General features: G+C 54.2%; 1 protein-coding gene across 4 annotated transcripts in view; it reads right to left on the bottom strand.

Moving 5' to 3' along the window:
• The window catches only part of DUSP8 (dual specificity phosphatase 8), a 46,343-nt gene that overhangs the window by 6,795 nt on the left and 15,433 nt on the right, over positions 1-24,115 (bottom strand). For 2 of the 4 annotated variants that reach the window (XM_058863432.1, XM_058863425.1), the window contains exons 3-6: positions 18,443-18,581; positions 1,866-2,032; positions 579-738; positions 268-391 (exon numbers count right to left, since the gene is read on the bottom strand). In XM_058863432.1, coding sequence (XP_058719415.1) covers positions 268-391; positions 579-738; positions 1,866-2,032; positions 18,443-18,581 — 590 coding nt within the window. Of the gene's footprint in view, positions 1-267; positions 392-578; positions 739-1,865; positions 2,033-9,288; positions 9,722-9,755; positions 9,964-18,442; positions 18,582-24,115 lie in introns of those variants that run through there. The other 2 variants (XM_058863438.1, XM_058863445.1) reach the window with 2 other exon arrangements.

The raw sequence follows: 24,115 nt of genomic DNA, 5'->3' as shown, positions 1-24,115 counted from the left end.
GACCAGACCCTCCAAAGAAAAGGATCTTGGGGAACCATGGGGCCTTGGGACGCCCCAGAATTAAGAGGTGGGACTGCCTCCCCACTCCCTTTTACTACTCCCAACCATTCCTTGTTGCATGCATTTTATGAGGGGAGGTTTGGTTTTACTGGGACCCAGCAAAAGCAAGATGGAGCTTTGAGGAGCCCTAACCCTCTCCTTCTCCTTCCTTCCCTGCAGTGAAGCATACTGGCATAACCCTCCTGCTACCCTCAGAGGAAAACTCACCTGTAAGCATCATCTGATGACATACCCATGGTCTTCATGATGTAGGCGATGGCAATGGTGGCTGACCGGGAGATCCCAGCCAAGCAGTGCACAATCACCTGGCAGCTGGACACCTTAGCTTTGTCTGGAGCATGGCAGAGGGAACAGAGAGAACAACAATGGTGAGCAAACTGGTTCTAGCCTCCCTCCCCAACCCTCAGCCCCTTTGTATGAGAGGGCAACAGTTGCTGGGAGCAAAACCAGGGAGGACACAAGAGTTCAGGTTGTGAAGGCTGAGAATTGGAGGGTCTGCAACTATAAGAAAAGCTCACCGATGAATTCAATGGACTTGTCCAGCCAGGGAAGCAGCTTCTCACAGTAGTTGTCATTGACAGGAATGCGCATGAAGTGACTATCACAGATGAAGTCTGGCTTGGGACAGGAGTTGCTGGCATTTAGGACATAGCTTATCCCATTCTGTGTCATCAGGTCCTGGTGGGAAAGAAGCCATCAAATGATCAGCTGGGTTCTGCCTGCACCACATACTGAAGGTCTGTCTTGCCAAGCACACTCCCTGCTTTTTCCAATCCCAGCATTTTCTCCTGTGGGTCTCCTAGTGCTGCCTTGGCCCAGTTGATGATAATACAGCAGAAACCAGTTGAAAAGGTTGTGTCAATCTAGATGACACAGGTTTGAACCTCATCAGATCTTTATTTCGGTCCAAGTAAGGTGAGCAAGGCCAAAGACACCTGTAAAGGGGTTCTGGAGGGCAAAACCCAACAACTCCAGTATGACAGGAATAGGACAGTACAAGAAAGAAAATTAGCAAAAACTCTGAAAGCTGTGAAAGTATCAGCTGAGGGAGAACGGAGACATCTCACCAACAGAGCAGACTGAGTCACTGGTAGCACCCTACATTAACCTCTGTGGCCAGAAGGACCCTCTATCCATAGGCAACAGTGTGAGGTCAAGGGCGGAGGCCTTGTGTGGGAAATGCTTCTCTTCTCCAGCACGTGGCCACATTGTGGGGATGGCAGAAAACACAGTTCCAAAACATGAACCAAACCCTCCAAGGAGGTGGGGAGGGAAGGAAACCATCAATTTCCCTGTCTGGCATTGGCTCCTCAGAATTTTGGCCCCAGGATTTCCACTGTGGCTCTCCAGTGGTTGGTTCCTGCCCTTCCAGCAGGCTTGATGGAGCCAGTCCAGCTCCCAGGCTCACATTCTTGTAATTTTTTTCTTTAATTTCCTTCTACTCCCTGTACATAATTTCTCTCTCCCTCCTTTCTGTCTCTGACTCCAGTCTGGTGTCATGGGCCCTCTCCCTCCTTGACTGCCATGGATGAGGACACCTGGCTGGCTCACTCACAGCTGCAGAAGGCAGATGCTTGGCAGCACTTTAACTGCAATTCCTCTTTATTTCTTCTCATCATTACTTTTCCTTTAAACAAAATTCTTTCCTTGGTGTGGCATCACAGCACAGCCTCGCTGGCACCTTTCAAAGGGCACTGTGTGGCCTTCCCACTGGGAAGGAGGGGAATCCTTAATACCTTCACCCCTCTGCATGACTGGGGTCCTCAATAGGACAGGGAAGACGTGTCCCCTTAACAGGGCTGTACCTTGTTCAGGACATCCTTCTGGGAGCCCAGGTAGAGATGTGGCAGGATGCGTGTGGGGCCAACGTTGGCCACAGGCAAGCATGGCTGCGAGATGCTCATCGGCAGGATGGCAGCTGGCTTCCCCTCGCAGAGCCCTGGGAAGCAGGATGAGAAGGTGGCAAAGCCTCCTGTGGAGAAAATGGGGACATTGAGCATGGAGCAGCAAGGCTGAGATCATCAGTACCTGGCAGCCCGAGGCCCTGGCTGGGGACAAAGTGGTGATAACCCTGCAGCCCTGACAACAGAGCCTCCAGGAGCAACAAGGCACCAGCCACCACTAACCAGTTCACACACATTGTGATGGCCGTGACACACACATGGAGAAAGGAATGGAGAACCAGGTCTGATTTTTCCCTGTTGCAGCTGGATATTGATGCACATGTGAGGCATCCCATACCCTCTCCAATGAAGTTGGCTCTTCTCAACTTCATTCAGACAAATAACAGGAAGAGACAGTCCTTTTCTTGGCCCCCTACTATTCTGAGGACAAGGTCACCTTCTGATAGCAAAATCCATCAGGGCAGGATGACAACAAGCAAGCCCACTGAGATGCAAAGCTCCTGGGTCTGGGAGGTTAGCCCAAACCTTGCTGCACTGGCTACACTTACACATCGTGATTTCTGAGAGAGGGCCCCTGTGCCCAGCCCTGCCAAGCCCATGATTTCTGCCACACCAGGGTGGCATAGTAGTACTTGCAGGCCACTGCTGTTTTTCATGCTCTGATCTTGATGAATGTGACAGCAAGCAGTGTCCAGTTTACTGCACCAAGCTGCTGGGCAGTCACACTCAGTTTGAGCACCTTGAAGACCAGTGTTGAAAGAAAACCTCCAGCTGAGGTTGCAGTAGCTGGCATGTGACGGCCAGAGCTATTGTCACAGTGTCTGGCATGGCCAAAATCTAAGAGCCAGTCCTGAAAGCTTGAGCAGGGCTGAAAGCCTTGCCCCTGCTTGCACAGCAGGCAGCAAGGGGAGCTGGAAAAGCCCCGGTGCTGTTGCATGTCCTGCACAGCTGCATAAGACCACTGGTGATCCTCATTTGCTCTCACTTGCTGATCCCGTACTCCAGGGTAGAGCCAGGTCTGGCTAGCAGTGGCCTAATTTCACTCCACTCCAGCTGGGGACATCTGGGTGGCAGCTTCATGCAATGGAGAGGAGCTTGAGTCATATCTGCCTCAAGTCTCCCTTGAGGTTTTCCCAGCCATGCAAACGAGCAGATGCAGCTTGACATCACCCAACGGGCAGAGAGGACTTGGGGGCTTGACTGCCTTTGACTGTCAAAGGGACCAGCATGCTCCCACGAGATCCTTTTGAAAGCTTGAGCACCATAAGAATCCTTGACCCATCTCCACAGCTCAACAAGACCTTTTAACAAGCCAGTCCCTCTCCCCTTTGGATGCAGGGCAGCCTTGGCATATTCTCAATTTACCTTCTCCAGCATTTTGGCAACATTTCTGTTTATCCTTCTGGAGCACCTTTCTGGCTGCTGGTGTGGCACCCACGCTCTAGAGAGGCATGACTGGTGCTGCAGACTACCCACCTGACATGTTTGTGAGATGAAGATGAAGGTGATGGAGAAACCAAAGCAGTGCACAAAAAATCATGTTCACACCACTTGGGAACATCCAAGGTCCTCCATCTCACTCTGTCTCAGCACCTCCTGGTGTCAGCTCCCACTGGCCTAAGGGGAAGGTGTCCTTCAACAAACCTCTTTCCACTCCCCTCTCACGTTTTCCTGTCTGGCAGCTAACACATCTCTCAGCTTCAAAACCCAGTCAAGACAGGAGGGGTAGAGTTAAAGCACCTTATCTTTTCCAGCACTTCCTTTTGTCTAGCTCCCTCCAAAATGACATCACCTCTCAACTGGGACATTAAATCAGAGCAAAAGCAGGAGGCCCAGCACAGGTGCAGCATAGCTCTGGTTACTGCTCATCCCTGCACTGTGTCCCCATTGCCAAGGACTGTCCATCACTAGCCAGAACTCTGCATGGACACATGTGACCTCCCTGCTTTGCCCCTGTGCCTGGGGGATGCTGGGGCAGATACCCCGTGTGAAGTGCTTCCTTCAGTTGCCCCTAGAGAAGCCTGCAGCACTTGAGTTTAAGTGGGGCACAGATCTGACCCTGGGCTTGTGTGAAACAACATGGGAATTTTTCTGAAGGAGCACGGCACAGTTTTGGGGAGCACAGTGCACACAAATGCAGCCCCAGGGATCAGTACCTGCTCTGGTCCATAGGTGCCCAGCCTCTTGCACTCACTCACATCCATCAGGAGCTGCCCAGGGCAGTGGATGGGTTTGTATGACTCTTTAAGGTGATCTCATAGTTCAAGCAGGTCAGGGCATGCTGCTCTTTCTCCATTGCCCGCCCCCATCACACTCAGCTGGCAGCAGATCCTCTGCCAGCCCTGCTGGGGAAGTCCAGGCAGGAGCTGAGGGAGCTGTGAAGCAGGCAGAGATGTTTGTAGAGTGGCAGCAGCGCCCTTAGCTGCAGTGCCTACCTGGGCAGGCTGCCACAACTGAAGGATGCTGGCACCTGAAATGATGCATCTCGCTTGTCCCAAGCAAAGCCTCAGCCCTGTGTCCGGGAGTTCAGGCATGCTCCCAGCCCACCTGTCCTCATCTCCCCCTTATTTGCAGCTGCTGAGGGCAGCCTGGGCTTGGGGGAAACCCTAGAGATGGGGCCGGGTACTTGACACCATCCCAACATGGAAGCAACGCTCACCCCACCCTGCAGCGGCTGCTCCAGCATGCCTTTCATTTTTAGAAAGCAAAGCAGCTCTTCAAACAATCCTAAAGGCAGTGAATGTCCCTGGCTGAGCTCCAACTGATACCTGGACTTTCCTCCCCTCTATGCCCCAGGCTGTGGATCCCAGATTTTGCTGGGAGAAAGCAGCAGAGTTCAATGAGGTGAGGAGCCAGGGTAGCACCAGCTCTAGCCTTTCCTCTTTTATTCACAATGCTGCTGCCAGGAGCACTGTTTCTCTTGGCACGTGTGGAATTAAGCTCGGGAAGGATTTGCATCTGTCATGGAGTGGGTGTTTGGGGTTCTCTGGTTTCTTCTGGATGCTCCCCTACCCCTGGTGAGGGCTTGTTGGGGAGGAGTTGGTCCTTGTGTGGCACAGCCCAATGAGCTGCTCATGGCTCCACCATGGAGGGCTCTCAAAACCATTTTCTGGAAAAAACAGTGTCTGCCGGCCTACTGCAATTACCTGAGGCAGAGATGGTGCCCATGAAGAAAAGCGGAAACTGGAAGGGAAGGGAACCAGAACAAAAATGGGGATGCTTTCACTGCTGCTGCTGAAAATGGAGGAAAGAGGAGCCAAGAACCATCATCAGGCAGGTTCTAAGAGGCCTAGGAAGTGAAAATCACCCTCCTGGAAGTGAAAATCACACTGAAGCACAGGGTGTTGCAGCAACTTAGTGCCAGAATAGTGCAACATTGGAGACCTTGTATCTCCCCCACACCAGCTTTCACTCACAGGGTGCTGATCACCCTTCCACCTCCTGTTGTGTCCTGCAGATTCCCAGCCCTCAGCCCTGCTCTGCATGGCCCTTCTGTCAAACAGAGGAGAGGGGAAAACACTACAACTTCTCCCCTATCCCCATCTTTTCCAGGCCCCCCGCTCTGTGCATTTTCCAGCAGAACATCTATGATAACCTCCCAGTGAAACTGGATTTATTGTGCAAACAGATGCTGTAGAGGGTAGGCAAACACCCTGGGAATCCTGTCCAAGCCTGTCCATCAGGCCAGGGTGAAGATGCCAGCAGCACCTTTGAACAGGCTCCTGTGGTACCTGCACTGCTGCAGCTGTGGGGAGCTGTGTGACTCCCCTCCAACAGCAAACTGCACAGTGAGGAGCCCCTCTGCCAGGCCCTGCACCAGTGTCTGCCCTGAGACACAAGTAACCAAAATGAACAAAAACATAGACATGGAAGGACATTACAAGATGTACGGACAGAGATGTTGCACTGCTGAGCTGAGACCCTGACACAGCTGGGGAGCCCTCCACTGCCCTGTTTGTCACCTTCAGGTGGTCTCTGGGGACATCCTAGGGTCACTGACAACACCACAGGCAAAATCTGTCACCTGTGAGTTGCTCTGTGCCCTTCTCTGCCAAGGCTGGGCAGCAGTGGTGGTGCAGAAAAGGTGACATGGAAGGTGACAAAGTCCTGGCTAGGGACAGGGATGTGGTGTGGCATTATTTTCCTTCTGGTAGTAAGCCTCAGCTTTAGGGATTTACAATCCATTAAGCTGCATGAGATGTCAACAGAGATGCTGCTGAGGATAAAAGGAAGATGTGGGACACATAAGGCATGGATATCCCAGCTCCCTGTTTTTCCCTGTGTCCCTCCCTGCACTGAGGCCATCCTTCTAGGCTGAAGGTGTAAACTGGAGCTGCGGCTTGAAAAGCCTCTCACACCTTGCTCTGATGGCTGCGCTCTGGCATTCATCTCCAGCCCCACAGATTCACCACCTCCTTGAGAGGCCTCTGAAACAACCCAGCAGCTCTGACCTTGATGCTGTGCCCCGCTGACTGCAAGAAGCTGAGAAAGCACTGCCCAGGGCACCCACCTCACCCCAAAACTGCTCTTCAAGAGAGAGTCACATGCCTGTTGGACACCCCCAGTCCCATGAGTCTCACAGAAGTTCCCCCAGAGACACACTGAGCAGCATGTCCTATTCAGTGGCTCCCCTGTGCACCGCAGGCTCAAAGGTCCCCACCAAGAAACAGGGAAGAGGTGACATGTCACTCTGCTGTGCCATCAGTCTGAGGCAGCAAGGAGGAGGGGATCCAGAGCTGGAAATGCTCCCTGGGCCAGCAGCTGCCACACCTCACTCCTCATCTCCAGCTCTCACACCGGAAGCTAGAAGGAGACCTACAGGGGTATTAAAGATGTGTTTTACAGCCCACCCTCATCGCTGCAATAATGAGAGTTAGAGAGCAGCAGCCGGAGCTGTTCAGAGACCGGCTCCCTGAGCAGCTGCCAGGGGTTTTGCGGCAGCCCACAGCCCCACCAATGAGTTTTGTGCCTGTGCTTGTGCTGGAGACCCTCTGCCCCGCTAAAGCTTCTGGCAGCTGAGGGGGCTGAGAGAGGCCAGTCTCTGCCCGGCTCTCATTAAAATGCCTGTGGCGGCTGAGAGCTGCTGCCAGGGCGGCACGTGGCAAGGAGCAGCGGGGCATGCAAGCGAGCACGCGCCTCGGCTTGCTGTTGGAGCAGCCGCCACGCCGGCATGGCTCCCTCGCTGCTGTGTTGTCTTGGTGGCCAGGATGGTGCCTGGATATCCCCTCTTCATCAGCCCAGCCACTGGGGGACATGCTGTTCCCAGAACTCTGATCCATCCGTGTTAAAGCGCCTTGCTGAACTGAGCTACATCAGAAGACAAGAACTGGAGGGACCTGCAAAACCCCAGCCCTCACCTGCATCATGCTCAGCCTTCTTATGACAATGAGCCTGAGTGCTCGGTCAAGCATCTCTGCCTCAGGTTGAATTGAAGGACAGAAAATGGAGGAGCCTGGCAAACTGCACACCAACCCCCAGAGCCGCTGGGAAAATCCCTCTTTGCAAAACGCCATCTCCCTGACTCTGGTGCTGGGTGGGAGGGAGCTTGTTGGTGCCGGCAGCTAAGCTGGGCGGCATGATGAAACACTGCTTACTGCCACCCTTATTCACTGTGCTCCAGGGAGCTCCGGGGCTTTGTCAGCATTTCCTCCTGCCTGGGACGTGTCTAAATTTTTCCCCTGCCTCCATCCTCACTGTCTCCCCAGATAGTCTCCTTTGATTTTGCCCATCCCTCCCAGCAATGCCTGATGTGGACACAGCCCGTTTGCTTGTGCATCCTTCCCACAAGCCTGGTGAAATCCTGGTGCTCTGCAGCCTGCCCAGCTTGCCCTCTCCTGGCTGATGCTCTTTTATGTCCCTCCATCTCAGCACATTGGAGAGAGATGTCCAGTTTTCAACCAGTCTCTTTTTCCACTCCCCCACTCCCCTGCCCAGGTTTCACCATCCCCTCATTTGGTACAAAATTCATCACCCCACTGTTGGCTAGTTTTTTTTCTTCCAGGCAGTGGGGATGAGAAAGCTGATTAATCAGCCCTATTATGGATTCATGTGCATTCCCTGTTTCCCCAATGATCACCCCAAACAGCCTCTGTCCATCTGCTGCTACAGTGCCCTGCTGCCTCCCAACCTGTGCCAGCCTCCATGCCTTGCAGGCTGGTCCCAGACCCTGCTCCCATTCTCCCAAAGAAACGGGAAACATCTTTTAGAAAAGGAAAAGCAGCAGAAAGGAAGCCCTCCGCCTACACAACCACAGACACACTCCTCGAGCTGTTGAGCTTGATTTTCCTCTGGTGACTGTGCCTGCTTTGGACCAGGCTCACTCGTTCTAAGTAAAGAAAAACGTGTCATTTCCAGGAGTGACTTATTACTAATGACACCATCACTGGGTTATGTGCTTCATGCCACAAAAACCTGTCAAGCACTTTTAGCAGCCTCCCATTTTAAGTGGTGATGGAGGGGAAGTTGCTTGATTCAACCCTTCGGTAATCTAGGTCATCCCAGGCTCGACATATTTTTAAGCTGCACCAGTTAATATCCCCTTCCTCCGCCTGCCCTTCGCCCTGACACTGGAGGAGTGGAAACACTGCAAAACCCCTTTCTGAAAGAAACCACCCAAGATGAGCAGGCAGGGCAGCGCTGGTGAAGCGAAATGGCTCCGGCGGGCAGCTGCCTGGATGCGGGCAGCAACGCAGCGCTCTGAGCCGATGGCCCCTTGTTCTCCTCGCCGTCCCCGCCTGTCCTAGCCCCGCGCACTCCCCTCTACCCGGTGCCCCTCCGCCCCCGCAACCCGGCGCCCGAGGGCACAGAGATGCTGGCGGCAGATCCTCCTGGCTCCCGCAGCTTTCCTCCTTCCCTTCTCCGCTCCGTCCGCGCCCTCGCCAAGCTTGCCCGGACGGCGAAGGGTTCAGGGGAGCGCGGAGCGGTCCCCGCGGCCAGACAGTCTCGCCGGACCCCACACCGGCTGGGAGGGCTGCCTAGCGCCGGGCCCGCTGCAGAAGCCTCTACTCGCTGCAGGCAGCTGCTCACCTGCCTGAAGGAGCTGCCCTCTCCGTGCAGCTCCTGTCCCAGCCCGGCCGCCTCCGCCAGCGCTGCGCACATCCTTCCTAGCTGGGGACCGGCCATCGCTCCGCCGCGCTCCCCTCCGCACGCTCCCCGCTCGCCAGCTGCCTGCGCTCTTTGTATCGCCAGCACCGCGCTCCGCTCCCCGCCGGCCACTCGGCAAAGGCGATCTCCGGCCCCCGGGCAAAGCAGGGCTCCGGCGGCGCGGCCCCCTCTTCCCGCTCCGTCCCCATCGCAAGGAAAGACGCCGGGCCGGCTAACAAACCTCTCTTGTCCCTGCTCTCCTTCATCCTCCGCACCCTTATTTTCAGCTTCATCTGCCCCTCGCGCATGTCTGTCCAGAACTGGTCCTCGGAGGGAGCAATCATTACATCCACGGGCATCCAGGCAGCTGGGCTGCGGCTCGCGGGGGCACCTCTCACCGTCGCCAAACAACAGCTGGCGGGCAAACAGAATACTAAAAAAACCAAAAAAGCGCCCCTGCGGCAGAGCAACGCCAGCCTCCCGCCAGCTCCAGCCTTCAGGCTGAAAAAATAAAAACCAGTAAGAAAAAGCCGAGCGGGGTAGGGGGGCTCGGCGCAGCCCCCTTTGCCCGGCCGCCCCGCTCTTGGCCGCCCGCTCCAGCCCGAGTGAGCTCAGCCCGGGAGCAGCCGCCCCATCCGCCGCCGCGCTCGCTGCGCGCCCGTACCGCGCTCATAGCTAACGGGTCAGGCATGCGGCCGCATTCCTTACTCAGCACACAGACACGCAGCACAACGCCGGGCTGACATATGCTTCGCTCCCTGCTTAAAGGCGCAACCGCGATTTTCTCGCCTGCCCCAAGCCCCCCGCAGCGAGCGGCCGCGGCGGGAGATGGATCGCTGCACCACGCCGGCTCTGGCCCCGTGCAGTTATGGGGACAGGAACGTGGTGGGAGGAAGCTCATGCCCACACCTCATTTTAGCGGCTGCCAGGGCGGCGTGCGATCAAACCCCCACAACGTGGGGGGGATGCAGCACCACCCTCCATCCCGGCTCCCTGCTGCTCCTCGTACCGTGAAGGCACCCCACGGCTGCACCCCCTCTCCACAGCGGCTCCTGGCAGGACCAACCTGCGTCCCCTGGGCGATGCTTAACTCTGGACCCCAGCACCAGGAAGGGCAATGCCATGATCTCAGTTTCCCAAGAGAGAAACTGAGCCACAAAAGATTAAATAACTTCTCCCGAATTCTCTGCTGCAGCGCAGAGCTGGAGACGAGACAGCAAGTCCCTAATGACCAGCTTATCTTAATATCTCCACTGAGAACATCACCCAGGAGGATGCTCATCCTGGAATGGTCCCAAACAGCTGGAGATGAATGGGTCCCAACAGCTGACAGGAAAAGGGGCTGTTGGCACTGGGTTGCTCACACCTGTGCGTGGCCACATCAGACGGAGTTCTCTGCCTGGTCCCAGCCAAGCAGGACCATGGTCTGGAGATGTACCCTCTGCCAAAGCCTTCCCACGTGCAAAACTCCAGCAAGAGGGGGCATGTAGGAATGGCCTTTCCTGGTCTCACAGGGGGTCTGTCCATCTCCAATGGCTTCTGAAGCAGGTGGGGAGTGATGTATTTTCTTCTTTGCATTTGTTCTGGAGGAGAAAATTACTTGTTCCCTGCTTCCCACCCGCAGGACTCCTTAATACATCTCCACACAGCTCCTTACGAGTTTATTGGTCTGAGCCCAGGCCTCCAGAAAATCATTCAGGATTATAGTAAGCGGGGGAGAAACGGGGAGGGGGGGCATGTATTGTGCCTTTGAAAATCTGAAGCTTTATGGGCTGAAAAACCCCAGGCTGAGCCATATGTGAGTGACTTCAGTGTTTTTCCTTTGAATGACATCACATGAGATGAGGTCATTGGCATTAACTAAGTGCTGTCTCCTCCCCCCCACCCCGAGCGGAGCCAGCCTCCTAACGAGCCTTGTTGTTGTAACAAATATGGTTTGATTATTATCAGATGTGGGTCAGAGGTTGGATAAAATTCAAAGCGTGCTCCAACTAGGCTGGAAGAGAGAGGCTGCCTTCCCCCACAAGCCATGCTTGGGAAGTGACTACCACAGCAGGTCCCCAGGGGGATCTGTGGTCCCCCACATTTGCAACCACTGTAACTACAAAGGAGGGTGCATGATGCTGGTGGCGAGTGCCAACGCCTGCCAGGGATGGAGATCCTTCTGTGTGCCTCTGCCACCATGCCAGCAGTGTTCTACCCATGCTGGTGGGTGATCCAGCTGTGACTTGCTCTGGTGGCTGTGGCTGGGGGGTCTACTGGGGGGACCTAGTCACTCTACAGGGGTCACTGGGTCATGCAGGAGCAGTGGGCGAGGGGGATGCTGCAGGAAGCATGTGGTGAATCAGGGGGTGCAATACTCAATCTTCCCCTGACACAGAGATGCACAAACAAAATTTGCCTTCCCTCACAGCCCTCTGGTTGTCCAGCTCCCTCAGGTTTCCAAGAGCACAAGTTATTTTGGTAATGCCAGGGTCCTTCCAGATGTGTTTGGACTGAGATTTCAGTTCAGGGCTCCTGGGAGCACCAGGTGGGAAGCTGGGCATGACACCACCAAGCAGACCTCAATGCAGGAGGCTTACCAGTGTCCCACACCCCTCTGATCCTCAGCAAAAGACAAGCGATCACAGACAGTCAGCAGCCCCCTGCCTCCACCAGTGTGAAGTCCAGCCACACGGAGATGCCACCTGCAGCCACCATTCCCCAGGCACCATTCACCTCTCTGCTCTCTCCTCATTTTCTTCACCCTTTTGACAAAACCTGTATAGGGACTGGCACTTGGGGCAGAGGGCAGTTAGCAAGCAGAGAGATAAAAGGCAATATCCATAGTGCAGAAATACATTCCATGTATCAGCTGCTGCCTCTTGTCCCTTTTTCCCAGATGCTCCTCCCTGCCAGGATGTCACCCATCCTGCCTCCAGCCCCTGTTTAGCAGACAAGAGGTGCATCACCCAGGGAGAGCTGCCCAGCCTCGTCAGCCTCACTTCATTCTCATTGCCACAGCACTGACTGGAAAAACATCTGCTGCAATGGGTTGGAGAGACTCATGCAATCCTCCTGCAAGAGCAGGGAGCAGGATGAGTCCCTGTCCAGCACCTACATACCCTGTCAGGACAGTGCCTATAGCCTGGCACAAGCCCAGCTGGGCAGGGCCAGCGGTTCCTCTCTCCACCCAGCACGGTGACCTGGTAATAATTGCCAGTGACGACCTTTTCCAAGCACGCAGGCCCAAGGAAAAGGGGGAGGCAGATGAGGGGAGGCAGATTTCTCAAAAGGAAGGAAACTGTAACTGGGCAGTGGCTCCTGCCCTTCAGGATCTCTTACTGGGGAAGTTGCCTTTCTCCCATTGACCCTTCCAGAAATGAGAAATGAAATTACACAGCAGTTTTCTCAGGCATCCAGAGGGCTGCTCCTCCCTAAGCCCCTTCTCCTCTGTCCCACTCTGCCTTTGACCCTTTTGCTTGCCTTTTCTGGGTCCAATGGTTAAAAACACGGCCAGAGGGGGAAGGGAAGCTCCTCAGGGTAATTATAGAATCGGGAAAACAAGTTGTCTGACGACAGCGTTGCTAAACAGGGAGGTTTAGAGCATAGGTCTGGAATACAATCAGCCTTGCACATACATGACCTGGCTTAACCCCTCCCAGGGATGCAGTCACTGGTGCTGCCGGGGCTGAAAGCCTCCCAGGCATCTCCTGGTTGTGGTTCAGGGTGAGAAGGGGGCACTTTGCCTCAGTGCCTGAGGAGACTGGGAGCACTCCCTAGGGCACCCGCCACGCTGGGTGTCTAAAGCTGGATGCCAGCACCCACTGAAGAGGGGCTAGAGGACAAGAAAACAGTCCTGCCATGGCTAAAGTGGTCCCAGATAGCTTTGCTGAAGGAAAGGAAGCAACTCCTCCAGGGATGTTTTTCATGAGAGGAAGGGAGGTTCAGAGAGTTACCTAAACCTCCAGGATTGTAAAACCACAAACCCTGGTATTCCCATTTGATTTTTTAAAAAATGCCTTTCCCTCTAGGCCGGTATCAGCATACTACCTCCAGTCCTCTGGACTGTCAAAAGAAAAACATCACCAAAGGTAATTCCCACGCACCTCACCACCTACAGCCTGAAGAAAAGCTGGACATAAGCCCCTGCACAGCCCTTCTTCCATTCCTGACCATCATGTGGGCAATTTTAGATGAAGAACTACCAGAATCCCCATTCACATTATTTACAAAGCTGGTTCTTCAAAACTCCCAAATCTGGAAAAAGCAAGAAATTTAGAGGCTTATGGGAGCTCTTTTTCCTGTCTCATCCCACTCCCATACCCTCCTTATTCATACCCACACTCCTGGCAGCCAAGCATCTGCTTCTTTGGGTTCATCACAGTATGCTATGGGATAGACATGGCCACAGGTGGACAGAGGTGCTTGCAGGAGGTTCAGAGACAGTAATCAGAGTTGAAGGAAAATCCTGTAGGTACATCTGATGGATTCATGCCAATAAGTCCCCAGGTGCTCTTAGACATTACAGCCTGAGGGTGCCTGAAATAGCCCTAATGCTCAATCTACAAGGGCACCTTCAGGCCCATTCAGTGAGCAGAGGCTCTGCTGGAGTCAGGGGACAAAACCTACCAGCTAGCGCATATTTCTCATGCTATGTCTCCTGCAGACACACTCACAGCCCAAACTCAACAGGTGAAATCATGATGCTGTGCAGGGCGGATGATGAGGACTGTGACCATCACATTGCAGTGGCACTCAGGTCCTGCCTCCCCACTCCCATCAGACAGCTTGTGAGTGATGAACCCTGAGATTCGCTCACATGGTTAGAGCATTGTGCTAATGACACCCAAGGCTGTGGGTTTGAGGGTTTGATTCCTGTGCGGGTCATTCACTTAAGAGTTGGACTTGATGATCCTTGTGGATCTTCCCTTCCAACTCAGAATATTCTGATTGTGTGACGAAAGTGTGGGTATTCAGGGTATTTCCTTTCTTTCTTTTTTTTATTTTTTTCCTTACATTGAGTTTGAAAAGACACCTCAATCCTGGTTTTGGATCCTGCTAAGCTTCTGTCTTCAGCATATGCCATGAATAAGCTTTGGATGCACATGCTGTCACTCCAGTCTCAGAGACTCGGACTGAAAGCAAGCCCCCTCTGCTCTGCCCTGCTTTCACACCTGCCTAGCTTGGCTTTTTTCATTCATCTTCTCTTTTCCTGCAGAACAGCTCCAGCCTAGTATGTTTCAAGAGGAGCAGGCAGCAAGGGAGATGTGTGGCTGGCATGTGGCTTCTCACCAACACGACACGAGAATGCATTACGGAATTTTCAGCAAAGGATGAGCAGTCATGTTCAGTTGCCCTGATGTTTAACCTCTTTTTAGGACTGTCCCTATACAGAAAAAAAAAGAAAAGTGTTTTTTCTTTAAATTTTTTTTTTGTTGTTGTTGTTTTAATTAAAATCATCTATCTCTGAGTCCTTTTGCCTAAAATAATTCCAGCCAGTGCTTCAGTGCTAAACTCACTCATGCCTGGGCAGCCCAAGTCAGCTCCTGCAATGGAAATCCCCTTTCATTTTTCGCTACTTCTTTTTGCCTGCGGCAAAGTCACCTGTCTTTTACAGATTCCCCCAAAATCCCCGAAATCTCAGCCCCCACCCAGATCACTGCAGCCGTCCAATTACAGCTCTCTGCAGCCGTGTCCGATGGCCGTGGCACCACTGGGCTGGAGGGGACCTGGGTCACGGCCAGCCTGCTCTCTGAGGAGGATGCTGAGTGAAGAGCTGGGAGGGATTTGTCACTGATGATATTGTTACATTCTTTCCGAATCCTGGGAGTAAACAGACGCTCCAAATTTAGAAAGAACAGGACTGGAAAATTTAAACATTCCTTGAAGAATTGGTACAAAAGCGGGGGGAGGGGGGGTGCTGAAGATGATCTCACACGTGCTCCCGAGCCAGATGAAAAGCTCATGACTCGAGTTCAGAACACAATTGAGGGGCCTGTTTCAGGTCGGAGTACGGTATGGCAGCGGTGAAGCTCCCCCAGCACACGGAACTGCAGAGAAAAGAGCCTCTGTCCTGCACGGGGGATCCCAAGCCCCACAGCCCAGGCCAGAGAGAGAGTGAGCCCAGGGCTCAGCCTAAGGACCAGAGGTAGGGACAGGATGAGTGACTGAGCATCATCTGGACCAGCACCCCAAGCCCTCAGCTGTCGCTTTTAGCCACTGAATAGGAGTAAAAGAAAATCACTGCCCACTGCAGCTGGACAAATGGAGAGGAGCTGGTGATGCTCAGCACCCAGCACACACGGCTCTGGACAGGCTCCAGTACCAGAGCTGGCACAGGGGAGCTGTCAGGGAGCAATGGAGCCAGACTGCTGCTGCTTTATAAGCAGATAATGCCTCTCGATAAAAACCAAGCGGGTGATTGCAAAGGGGAAGAATAAGGGAAGAAAAATAAAACAAAATTAAAAAAAAAAGAAAAAAGAAAAAAAAAAAGGAAAAAAAAAAGCAGAAAAGAAAAAGCAAAAAAGCAAGGGTTTGTGCTGAAGTAAACAAAGGTTAAAGAACAGTCAGGCTCCTGCAGGAATAGCAGAGCTGGGCTGGGAGGGAGGGGGCATTACGTAATGCAGGAAAAATGCTGGCTCCATTCAGTTTTCCACCACTTCATGTGATGTCAGGAAAACCATATAAATCAACAGTCTTTCTGCTCCCACGGATGGAGGGCAGCAAGCAGCACTATTTATACTTACACAATTAAAAAAAAAAAAGAAAAAAAAAAAAAAGAAGAGAAGCTGATGATTTCCAAGACTGGGAATAATTGACTCAGATTCTTCCCTGCCAGCCACTGGAATCGCTGCTTCTGAGCTGTTAACCCTTGAGGAGTCCCTGGTACCAGTCCTGCCACCCCCAGCTCCCCTGTTCTCACCCATCAGCCTCCATCAGCTGCTTCAAAGGTCAGAAGGTTGCTGGCCTGTAGGTGAGCAAGAACAGCCAAGCCTGGTGTTGGCACGAGATGGGGACACGGAGGCACAGACCCCGGCATCTGCCGGGGCTGAGAGAGCTGTGCAGCACAGAGGGGCTGTGTAGGGCTGCCACACTGAACTGGGGACCCTCAGGGTAGATTCCCTGGGCTAATGGCATCCACTGAGTGACAGGCTGAGATTTCAGCCGCCCTTGCCAACCCACTGGGCTCACAAGGCACCTCCAAGGAGGACTCAGGCACCTCTTCTGAGACACCAAATGGGTTGGGGCAGGACAAGGTGCTTGAGGCCCAAGTAGACAGACCAAGGAGTTAAACCCCACACAGGCAAGGGTTCAGAATCAGGGTCCTCACACATCCTGCCCCAGACCCCCTAAGCACTCCAGAGTCTACACCAGCCCATTGCTGCCCACACCACAGGCAGGAGGAAGCTGTGCCTGTCAGCAAGTGTGCCCAGCCTCCCCTGGATGCTCTGCACAGCCATTCCAGTCATGATTTCTGTGTGAAACACCACCGCCATGACCCAGTGTTCTACATTTCAGCTCCAGGTTTTCCACCTGCTGGGGGCCCGTGTTCCACATCAGGCTGAGGCCCTGTTGTGCTTTTAATCTGGGAGGCTGGAGCTTTGCTCAGTGCCTAGCACACCCACACTCCTGCTTGGGTCTCTGGGCTCCTCCAGCCCAGGAGGATGGAGATGGCTGTCCTGACAATGGAGGAGGTGTGTGCCCAAGCGGGGGACAGCAGGTGTGCTGGCAGGGGTTTGGTGGTGGTGTGCTGATGGCTGAGGGGGTGGCATGCTGCTGCTGCATGCTGTGTATGCAGCTGGGGGGCACTGGGACTACGAGGCTCCCCCAGGCCTCCACTTGCCTAAAGGCAGGGAAAGGCTCCAGGGTTTTCGGGGCCACCTCATGCAGCCCTGTCTGTCTCCAGGAGGACTCGGTGCAGGGGGCAGGGGCTTGCAGCCAGCGCACAGCACTGCTCCTCACCCAGCCCTGGGAAAGTGGCAGCGGGTCAGGGGGTGCCAGGGTCACACCACCAAGGCTGTTTCCTGACCCATCCCCATGACTAAGCAGGTTCCTTCCCAGATGCAACTGAATCCACCTTTTCCTTCTCCTGCACCATATGCCAAGCTGTGCCCTAGTTTATGCCACGGTGACCTTGGAACTGCAGGCACAGCTACTGAGGCAGGCCAGGGGCTGCCATAGCCAGCTCAGGGAGGCATCCTCCAGCACCGGCCTCAGCAGAGCTCCTGCAACCCAGGCCACAAAAACTAGCTTTAATATGATTTCATGTAGCTCCCGCTTGTTTTTGTTGCTGGAACCCAGGGCTGGGGGATTTAATCCTGCTGTTTCTCTGCTCTGTTCTCCCTGTCACAATGCAGCTGCTCTAATTCAACAGCACTTACCTCTGCCTTGCATGGGCAGGACTTTCTGGATGCCACTTGCCTGTGCTACCTTCCCCCCCACAATTACCCTTTCCCAGGGTCTGTCACTCTGTGGGTGTGGCAGTTCCCTCCATCCCTGTGGTGTCCCAGGGACAGAGGTTGGTACCCTCTGCCTCAGCCCCGAAGCAGTATCCAGTTGCCACAGGATGAGGACAGGCATGAGGGACAGAGGTGATTCCCACCTCTGTGCTTTTGGCACTGTTAAGGAGCGTGGCTGAGCTCAGTGGGACTGAGGGGCTGCAAGGGGCAGTGCCATCCACAGACACAGAGCTCAGAGGTAGGCAGCCATCAGCGCAGGTGCCCGGCTGTTCCAGCAAAGGGGAATCAAAGGCATCTTCAGCTCTCCCTCAGGCAGTTCCCTGCCTCTCTCTTCTCTCTGCTGGGTCGGAGCTTTTCATTCATCAGTCACCTGCCTCACTGCAGAACAGCTGTAATTAGGGCAGCATGTGCCTCCTCCTGCCTGTACATTTGTGCCCGGAGAGCATCATCTCCAGCAGACCCTGACTCACTCAGTGATGACCCTCTGCCCCTGCCATCCTTCTCCTTTCCAGTACACCCATGGATTTCTTCTCCTGCCCTCCCTTTAACAGCAGCAAGAGGGAGCAGAGTGCCTGAACCAGGTCTGGTACTTGGTACATTCACCAGGGATGAAGCAGCACAGGGATGGGAGAACAAAGGGCAGCTTCTGGACGGCTGGATCCATGCCACCACAACTCCTCTGTACCCTCCTCTCTCATTCACCCCGGCTGGTGGGTGCAGTGGCAGGGAGACAGACAGTGCAAGGAACGAAGGCATGGGGAGGATCCATGATGCCAGTGTGGGCTGAGCCTCCTCAGCCTGCATGCAGGGCTGCCTTCCTCCACCACAGCCACTGGTGGCCAGGGAAGCGGGTGCGCGTGGACACGGACGGCCACAGCTCCCTCACTCCAGGCTAAGGGCACGAGTGCCCCTTGGCCTGGAGCATGAGATGAAGTGGTAACCCAGAGCTCCTACCTGTGAGGATGGAGACACTGTGGAAACAGCTGTCCAGCTTGCCCAGGAGGATGGAGAGGAAGCTGTCGGCAGCCAAGCCGGTCACATCCCGTGTGCTCTGGTCGTAGACCACCACGTCCTGGTGGTCCTCTGCCTCCACCTGCAGGGGAGCAGCAAAAAACAGGCATCAGAGAAATGGGATGAGCACTGAGGAGGCTGCTATCCACACCACCGTGGGAAGCAAAGCTGAATTTAGCGGTCACACAACCAGGAAATTCCAGCTCCACACCATTTCCACAAGCTGGTTTTCACCACAAAATGGAGTCTCCCTTTCAGTCACGCTGGGGCTCTGCTCCACGGCTACAAGTAAATGTGTCAGTAGAGATGCCCACTGGCACACTCTCACCAACTATGAGTGATTTTGAGCATCCCACTCAAAGGAGGGTCACTCCTCCCCATCACCCACCCTCAGCTTGCTGTTATTTAACTGCGTCCCAAAAATCACCTCGACTTCCACCACTTCCTTCCCAGCCAACTTTTACCCTCAGATTCTCCTCCTCAGCCTGGCTGGTGCCACGGGGACAAGAGCACAGGGATTTGGGAGTGGTTCTGCAGCAGGGGTGCTCCCAGCACAGCCCTTATGCTGTGGCTGGAGTCAATGGGGCTAGTCAACAGCTCTTCAGGGCTCAGCCTGGGGATGCCATGCCTAGCACAGTAAGACCTCTGTAGGCACTATGCCTCACCCCAGATCTGCAGATCACCCTGAAGGGATGAAGGAGAGGGAAAATCTCTTCTTTTGGTTAGTGGATATTCAGGGTAATGCTTATTCTTCCTTTTGTAATGAGTGCTGGGGCCAGCACTCTGCAGGGAAAAACCAGAAAGAGGCAAAGGAGCTCCTGGGCTGCTCTCATGTTATTTTACATGCCACAAACCACACCTAGCTGCCCACCACTGCAGGGATAAACTGGGACAGGTGAGAAGGTGGGATAATCTGCAGGCAGGCAAATGTCTGCAGGCAGGAGTACCCCCATGCTCAGTGATGACTGGATTGCAATGAGAACACTCCCACACCTACCTGAAGGTCCATGCACTAAAAGAAGGTAAAAATCCTCACAGAGGCAGAGCTCAGTTCATCTGCTGAAGAGCTGGGTGTATGGCACATGCCTGTACTGAGAGTCCCTGCCCTTCCAGTCGGCGGGGTAAGGCACATCCATCACATCATGGGAAGAGGGGGAGGCAGCAGCAAGCAGGGAAGGAGGGAATGCGTGCAAACTGCTCTCTTCTCAGCTAGTGCTGGACCCACCCCATGGTAAGCTCTCTCCAACACGTCTTTAGGAGACCACTTGAACGAGGTACCACTCATGGACACCCACCTCACTTTGCTGTCTCACTGCCAAGCCCTAACTCACCACCAGAGCAGATTCGCTCAGGGTTGCCATCATTATTAATGCTGCTTTCACACCCTGCTGCAGGTGCTTCCCTGCTCAGCAACGTGAGCACCATCCAAATAAAACTGCAGGGAGCACTGATTTAGCTGAGCTCATCACATCTCTGCGCCGCAGTGCAAGGACAGCCCCGCACCAACAGAAATCCCCGTCGGGACACCACATGCAGCTGTGCACAAGGAAGGGGGGGCTCAAAGCACCCACCTGTCCCCAGCCTGCCACCAGGGACTGGCCCCACAGCTCAGCAGGATGACAGGAGGCATGAAAGGGCAGGGTAAGAGGGAAAAGGACATGGGAATTCTAAAATAAGACACTGAAAAATGACTGAAGCCAGTTGAGATGAGGATCTACCCCAGCATCTTTTCCTCAGCCAATCCTGATGCAGGACTTTTGTGGCAGGTCATCCAAGCACAGCTGGAGGAAAACACAGTGGCTGACAAGCTGGTTCAGGTCCTCAGCAGCTGCCTAGCTCTTCAAGGCTCCCTAGCACATCCTGAAGACCCAGTTCTCACCCTGAAGCCCCATGCCAGCCAAAACATCTTCCCCCAAAAGCACAGTGAGGCAAGAACCACTCTGTGGTGGGGCAAAGACTCAGCCCAGCTGCACAGTCCAGGCTGAGGAGGCTTCAGGAGAGAAACCAGCTCTGGCTGAGCAGCGTTATCCCACAATAGGATTTAGTGTTCCCTCTGCACGGGAAGGCTTTGTCTGGGTCATTACCACAGGGTTGCTGAGCGACGGCAGAGATGTGCAACACGGTTTACATCTTATTAAAGTTATAAGGTTTCACGCAACATAAATGCCAAACAAGAGCTGGCTTCACATGGCCTGGCTGCAAAAAATAAATACCTGGCTTGCTGGGGTGAGGATACCTGCAGGAAGGTCCCAAGGAGCTTTCATGGAGCATACAAGGAGCCCGCACTGGCATCCTGGCTCCTCACCACACAGGGAAGTAAGACAGCGACATTTAATCAAGCACATGGGTTTTCCATTAATCTCATGCCCTCCTGAAATGCCCCATCTCTGGCCTTAAGCGTAGGGAGGATAAAAGCTCATGGGCAGAGGAGGAAGGTAAAGCTGAAGAGATGCCCCATACTAGATTCCTGCTTCTGCCAGGTGTTGACATAGGACAGGGACACAGCTGACAACAGAGGTATCCTTCTGAGAAGCAACATGGGGCTTGCTGTCACTCCAAGACTGCTGAAGTAACCCCAGCCATCACCCTCCACACAGGGTCCCCACATCCATCTAGCAAGGGAGAGCAGAGCCAAGATGCAGCAAGCCTTTCAGATCCAGGTAGATGTTGAGTGGGGCTTGCAAACCAATGCATGCCTTTGAAAAGCTGCTGGCCCACTCCACTGCTGGAGGAGCTCCCCAAGAACAAACCTCCTCCCTGCTAAAATCCTGTCTGGAGGGAAATGACCAGCCTGAAGCCACAACCACCTGGCCAACAGCTCCAACCAAACCCCAGCTGAGACCATCGATTCATCGCCTTTTGCCCAGCCCTGTGCCCCTCCATCACCATCCCCAGCTCTGGCTGAGGTAACTCCCATATGGACATCAGTCCCCAGCACTGCGTGGTTCAACACAGCTTGAGACCCAGCTCCGTCTCTCCCCAGCTGCCAAGCAGGGATAATGATGCTCTACAGGTGACCCAGGCTAAGATAAGAGCGAGCTATTATTATTATCCCAATTACTACTGACATCTCAGTAGCATATTGTTTCAAAACACAGTGAATCACCCCACTGAAATAACAGGGCTTCCATCAACATAAAGAGCAGCCAGGCACAAGGCTCAAAAATAAGCCCCGGCTTTCCCTCAAGCAAAACAGCTGCTTGCAGAGCCAAGTTCCTAATGCAAATAAATAAATATTCCCATCACCTGAAGAGACCCTTCTTATGCCTCAAAGCATGGCTGTAGTTGCTCTGGAGATTGCTCCATTTCAGGAAGCGAGAAGTGGTTGAGAGGTGGACTTTCCAGGGGGATCTTGAAAAAGTAATTTTCAACATTTCCCTAAAGAAATGCTAGTGAAACACCCAAGCAGGAATTCCCCATAACCTATGCTCTCCAAACTGCACTGAGGAGCTGAATTATTCCAGTTGTTATCAGAATTCACTATTGTGAGAGTTTATTACTGTCAGCACTGGGAGAAAGGTTCAAAACCAACCAGCAGCAGTTATGTTGATACCATTTTTGTGCGGATGGAAATAACTGTGAGAGGAATTGCTGCTGCAGCTTTTCCCAGATTGGGCACTGGGGGAAGATGGTCCACACCAGGGCTTGGGGAGCAGTGGCTGTGGCGGCTGCCACAATTGTAGGATCATAGGCATAATTCATTGAAATAAAGAAAGGGATTTGAAATGTCTCCAATTCTTCTTTCCTCACAAATGGTCTTTTCCTTTCCTTGCTCCAAAAAAAGCCAGGAGCTGCTGTTATCCCACAGCATCACTCCGAACTGCAGCCCACAGAAGCATTGCTAATGCTTCCTTAACGGCAACATGGAAAAGAGGAGAGTAAGCACTGGGAAAAGCAAATTAGACAAATTCTCCCATCCCCCCCCGCCAGGACGCAGGCAGGAGGAGCGGAGCTGGCGGCCAGGTGGGGTTTGCCCAAATGCTTTGCCCTGTGTCAGACCGTCTCTTTCCCCAAAAGGCGAACACCACCCTTAGCATCGCTGGGATGGGGTGAGCAGGTGCAGCTCTCCTTGCTGGAGGCGAGGAGGAGCGGGACGAGGCGAGGACTCGGGGCTGCCCTTTGGCTGCCCGGGCAGCCCTGCGTCGCTGCCATCCGCCTTTGTCTCGGCAGCCCCGGCCGGCCGGGAGCAGGAAACAGGAGGAGGGCGGGAGGCCCGTCAGGAGGAATAATGGGGCCGGACAATCGCGCTACTGATGTCACCCTTCCTGCCATCTGCTCCCCACACCAGCCGTGCCCCCCGCCCCCCGCTCCGGTGCGGGGAGCCAGGGGCAGAGTACGGCTGGGGATGTTGACCAGAGGAGGCAAAGGAGGCAGGGAAATGACACAGGGTATCAGAGGTCTAAATCAGCTTTCAGCGTCCCCTTCTGAGCATCTGTGCACCTCGAGGCAGCAGATCATATTGATTTCTGGGGGTCCCAAAATACAGCCTGACTGAAATGGGAGGTGGGGAGAAGAAGAAAGGGCGAGAAGAGAGTTCATCACCTCAAAATGCAAACACACAAGTGCGTGCACAGAAAGGCTTGGACACCCCAAGCCACAGCCACCACCCCTGCCTTATGCCAGCTGAGAATACGGCCATGATCCCCTCCCAGTGCCCCCCTCCAGCTTCCCAGGACAAGTGGCTTAACCTCTCAAGGGTGTCCTGGAGCTTAATTAATTCCTGGGCTGCATGTGTTGGGAGAGCCAGCAAGCGGTGGGCATGGCAGGGGCTGTGCAGAACGGCAGCAGCGGGGACATGCAGCCTCCTGCCCACGAGTGTGCCAGGAAGAATTTCAGCCGTATGGAAAAGAAAAGCAAAAAAGGAATTAAAGACGATGGCAACGCCTCTCTCCTCTTCCTCTAGCATCCCTGGTTACAATCACTTCCCCAGCCAGTACGTGGAACATTATGCAATGATCCAGGAGCCGGGAGAAAACGACTTCTTCTAAGCTCCTTCTATGGGGACAGAGCAGGGAATGCCAGGAAGGACCAGCCGGCCCCTTTGGGAGCCCACTGCTCCACTGCAGCTGGCGAGCCGCAGGTTTGCAGGCGGACGGCATCAGCTGATGTTAACTCTTCCCTGCTTCCCCCTTCCCTGTCATCCTCCTCTTCTTCCTCCCCCTTGCGCATCGCTTGTTCTGCTGCTGCCGCTCCACGTGACAGCGGCCACTGCAGAGGTGACCCTCGCCGGGAGGAGGGCGGCCGCTCCGCTCTCCTCGGAGCTTGCGAAAAACTGATTATTCTGCTTTATTCTCCGGGGATTTAAGAGCAGCTAAAGCCGTTCAGGAATCAGTCTCCGCAATCCCCTCCAAATCGCCCAGCCCAGAGCACCACGGAAGCAGATTGGAGCGAGCCGGCCCCCCCGCGCTGCCAGTCCCCTTGATCCCGCGGGGTGATGTCACCGGCAGCCAATGCGGACAGCGGCAGCTTCTCGGGGTGGCGGCGGGGAGGAGGGGGGGACACGACGCAGATGGCTCCAGCTGGGCCCAGCATTTGATTAATCGCCTGAATTACCCTCGCTTTGCCATAAAATTACAAGGCGGGAGTGGGGGAACGGTGGGAGCGAGCTGGAGGAGG

Source organism: Poecile atricapillus, chromosome 1, assembly GCF_030490865.1.
Source record: "Poecile atricapillus isolate bPoeAtr1 chromosome 1, bPoeAtr1.hap1, whole genome shotgun sequence".
In the NCBI taxonomy this organism is placed as follows: Eukaryota; Metazoa; Chordata; class Aves; order Passeriformes; family Paridae; genus Poecile; species Poecile atricapillus.
This window is presented reverse-complemented; position numbering and strand designations above follow the sequence as displayed.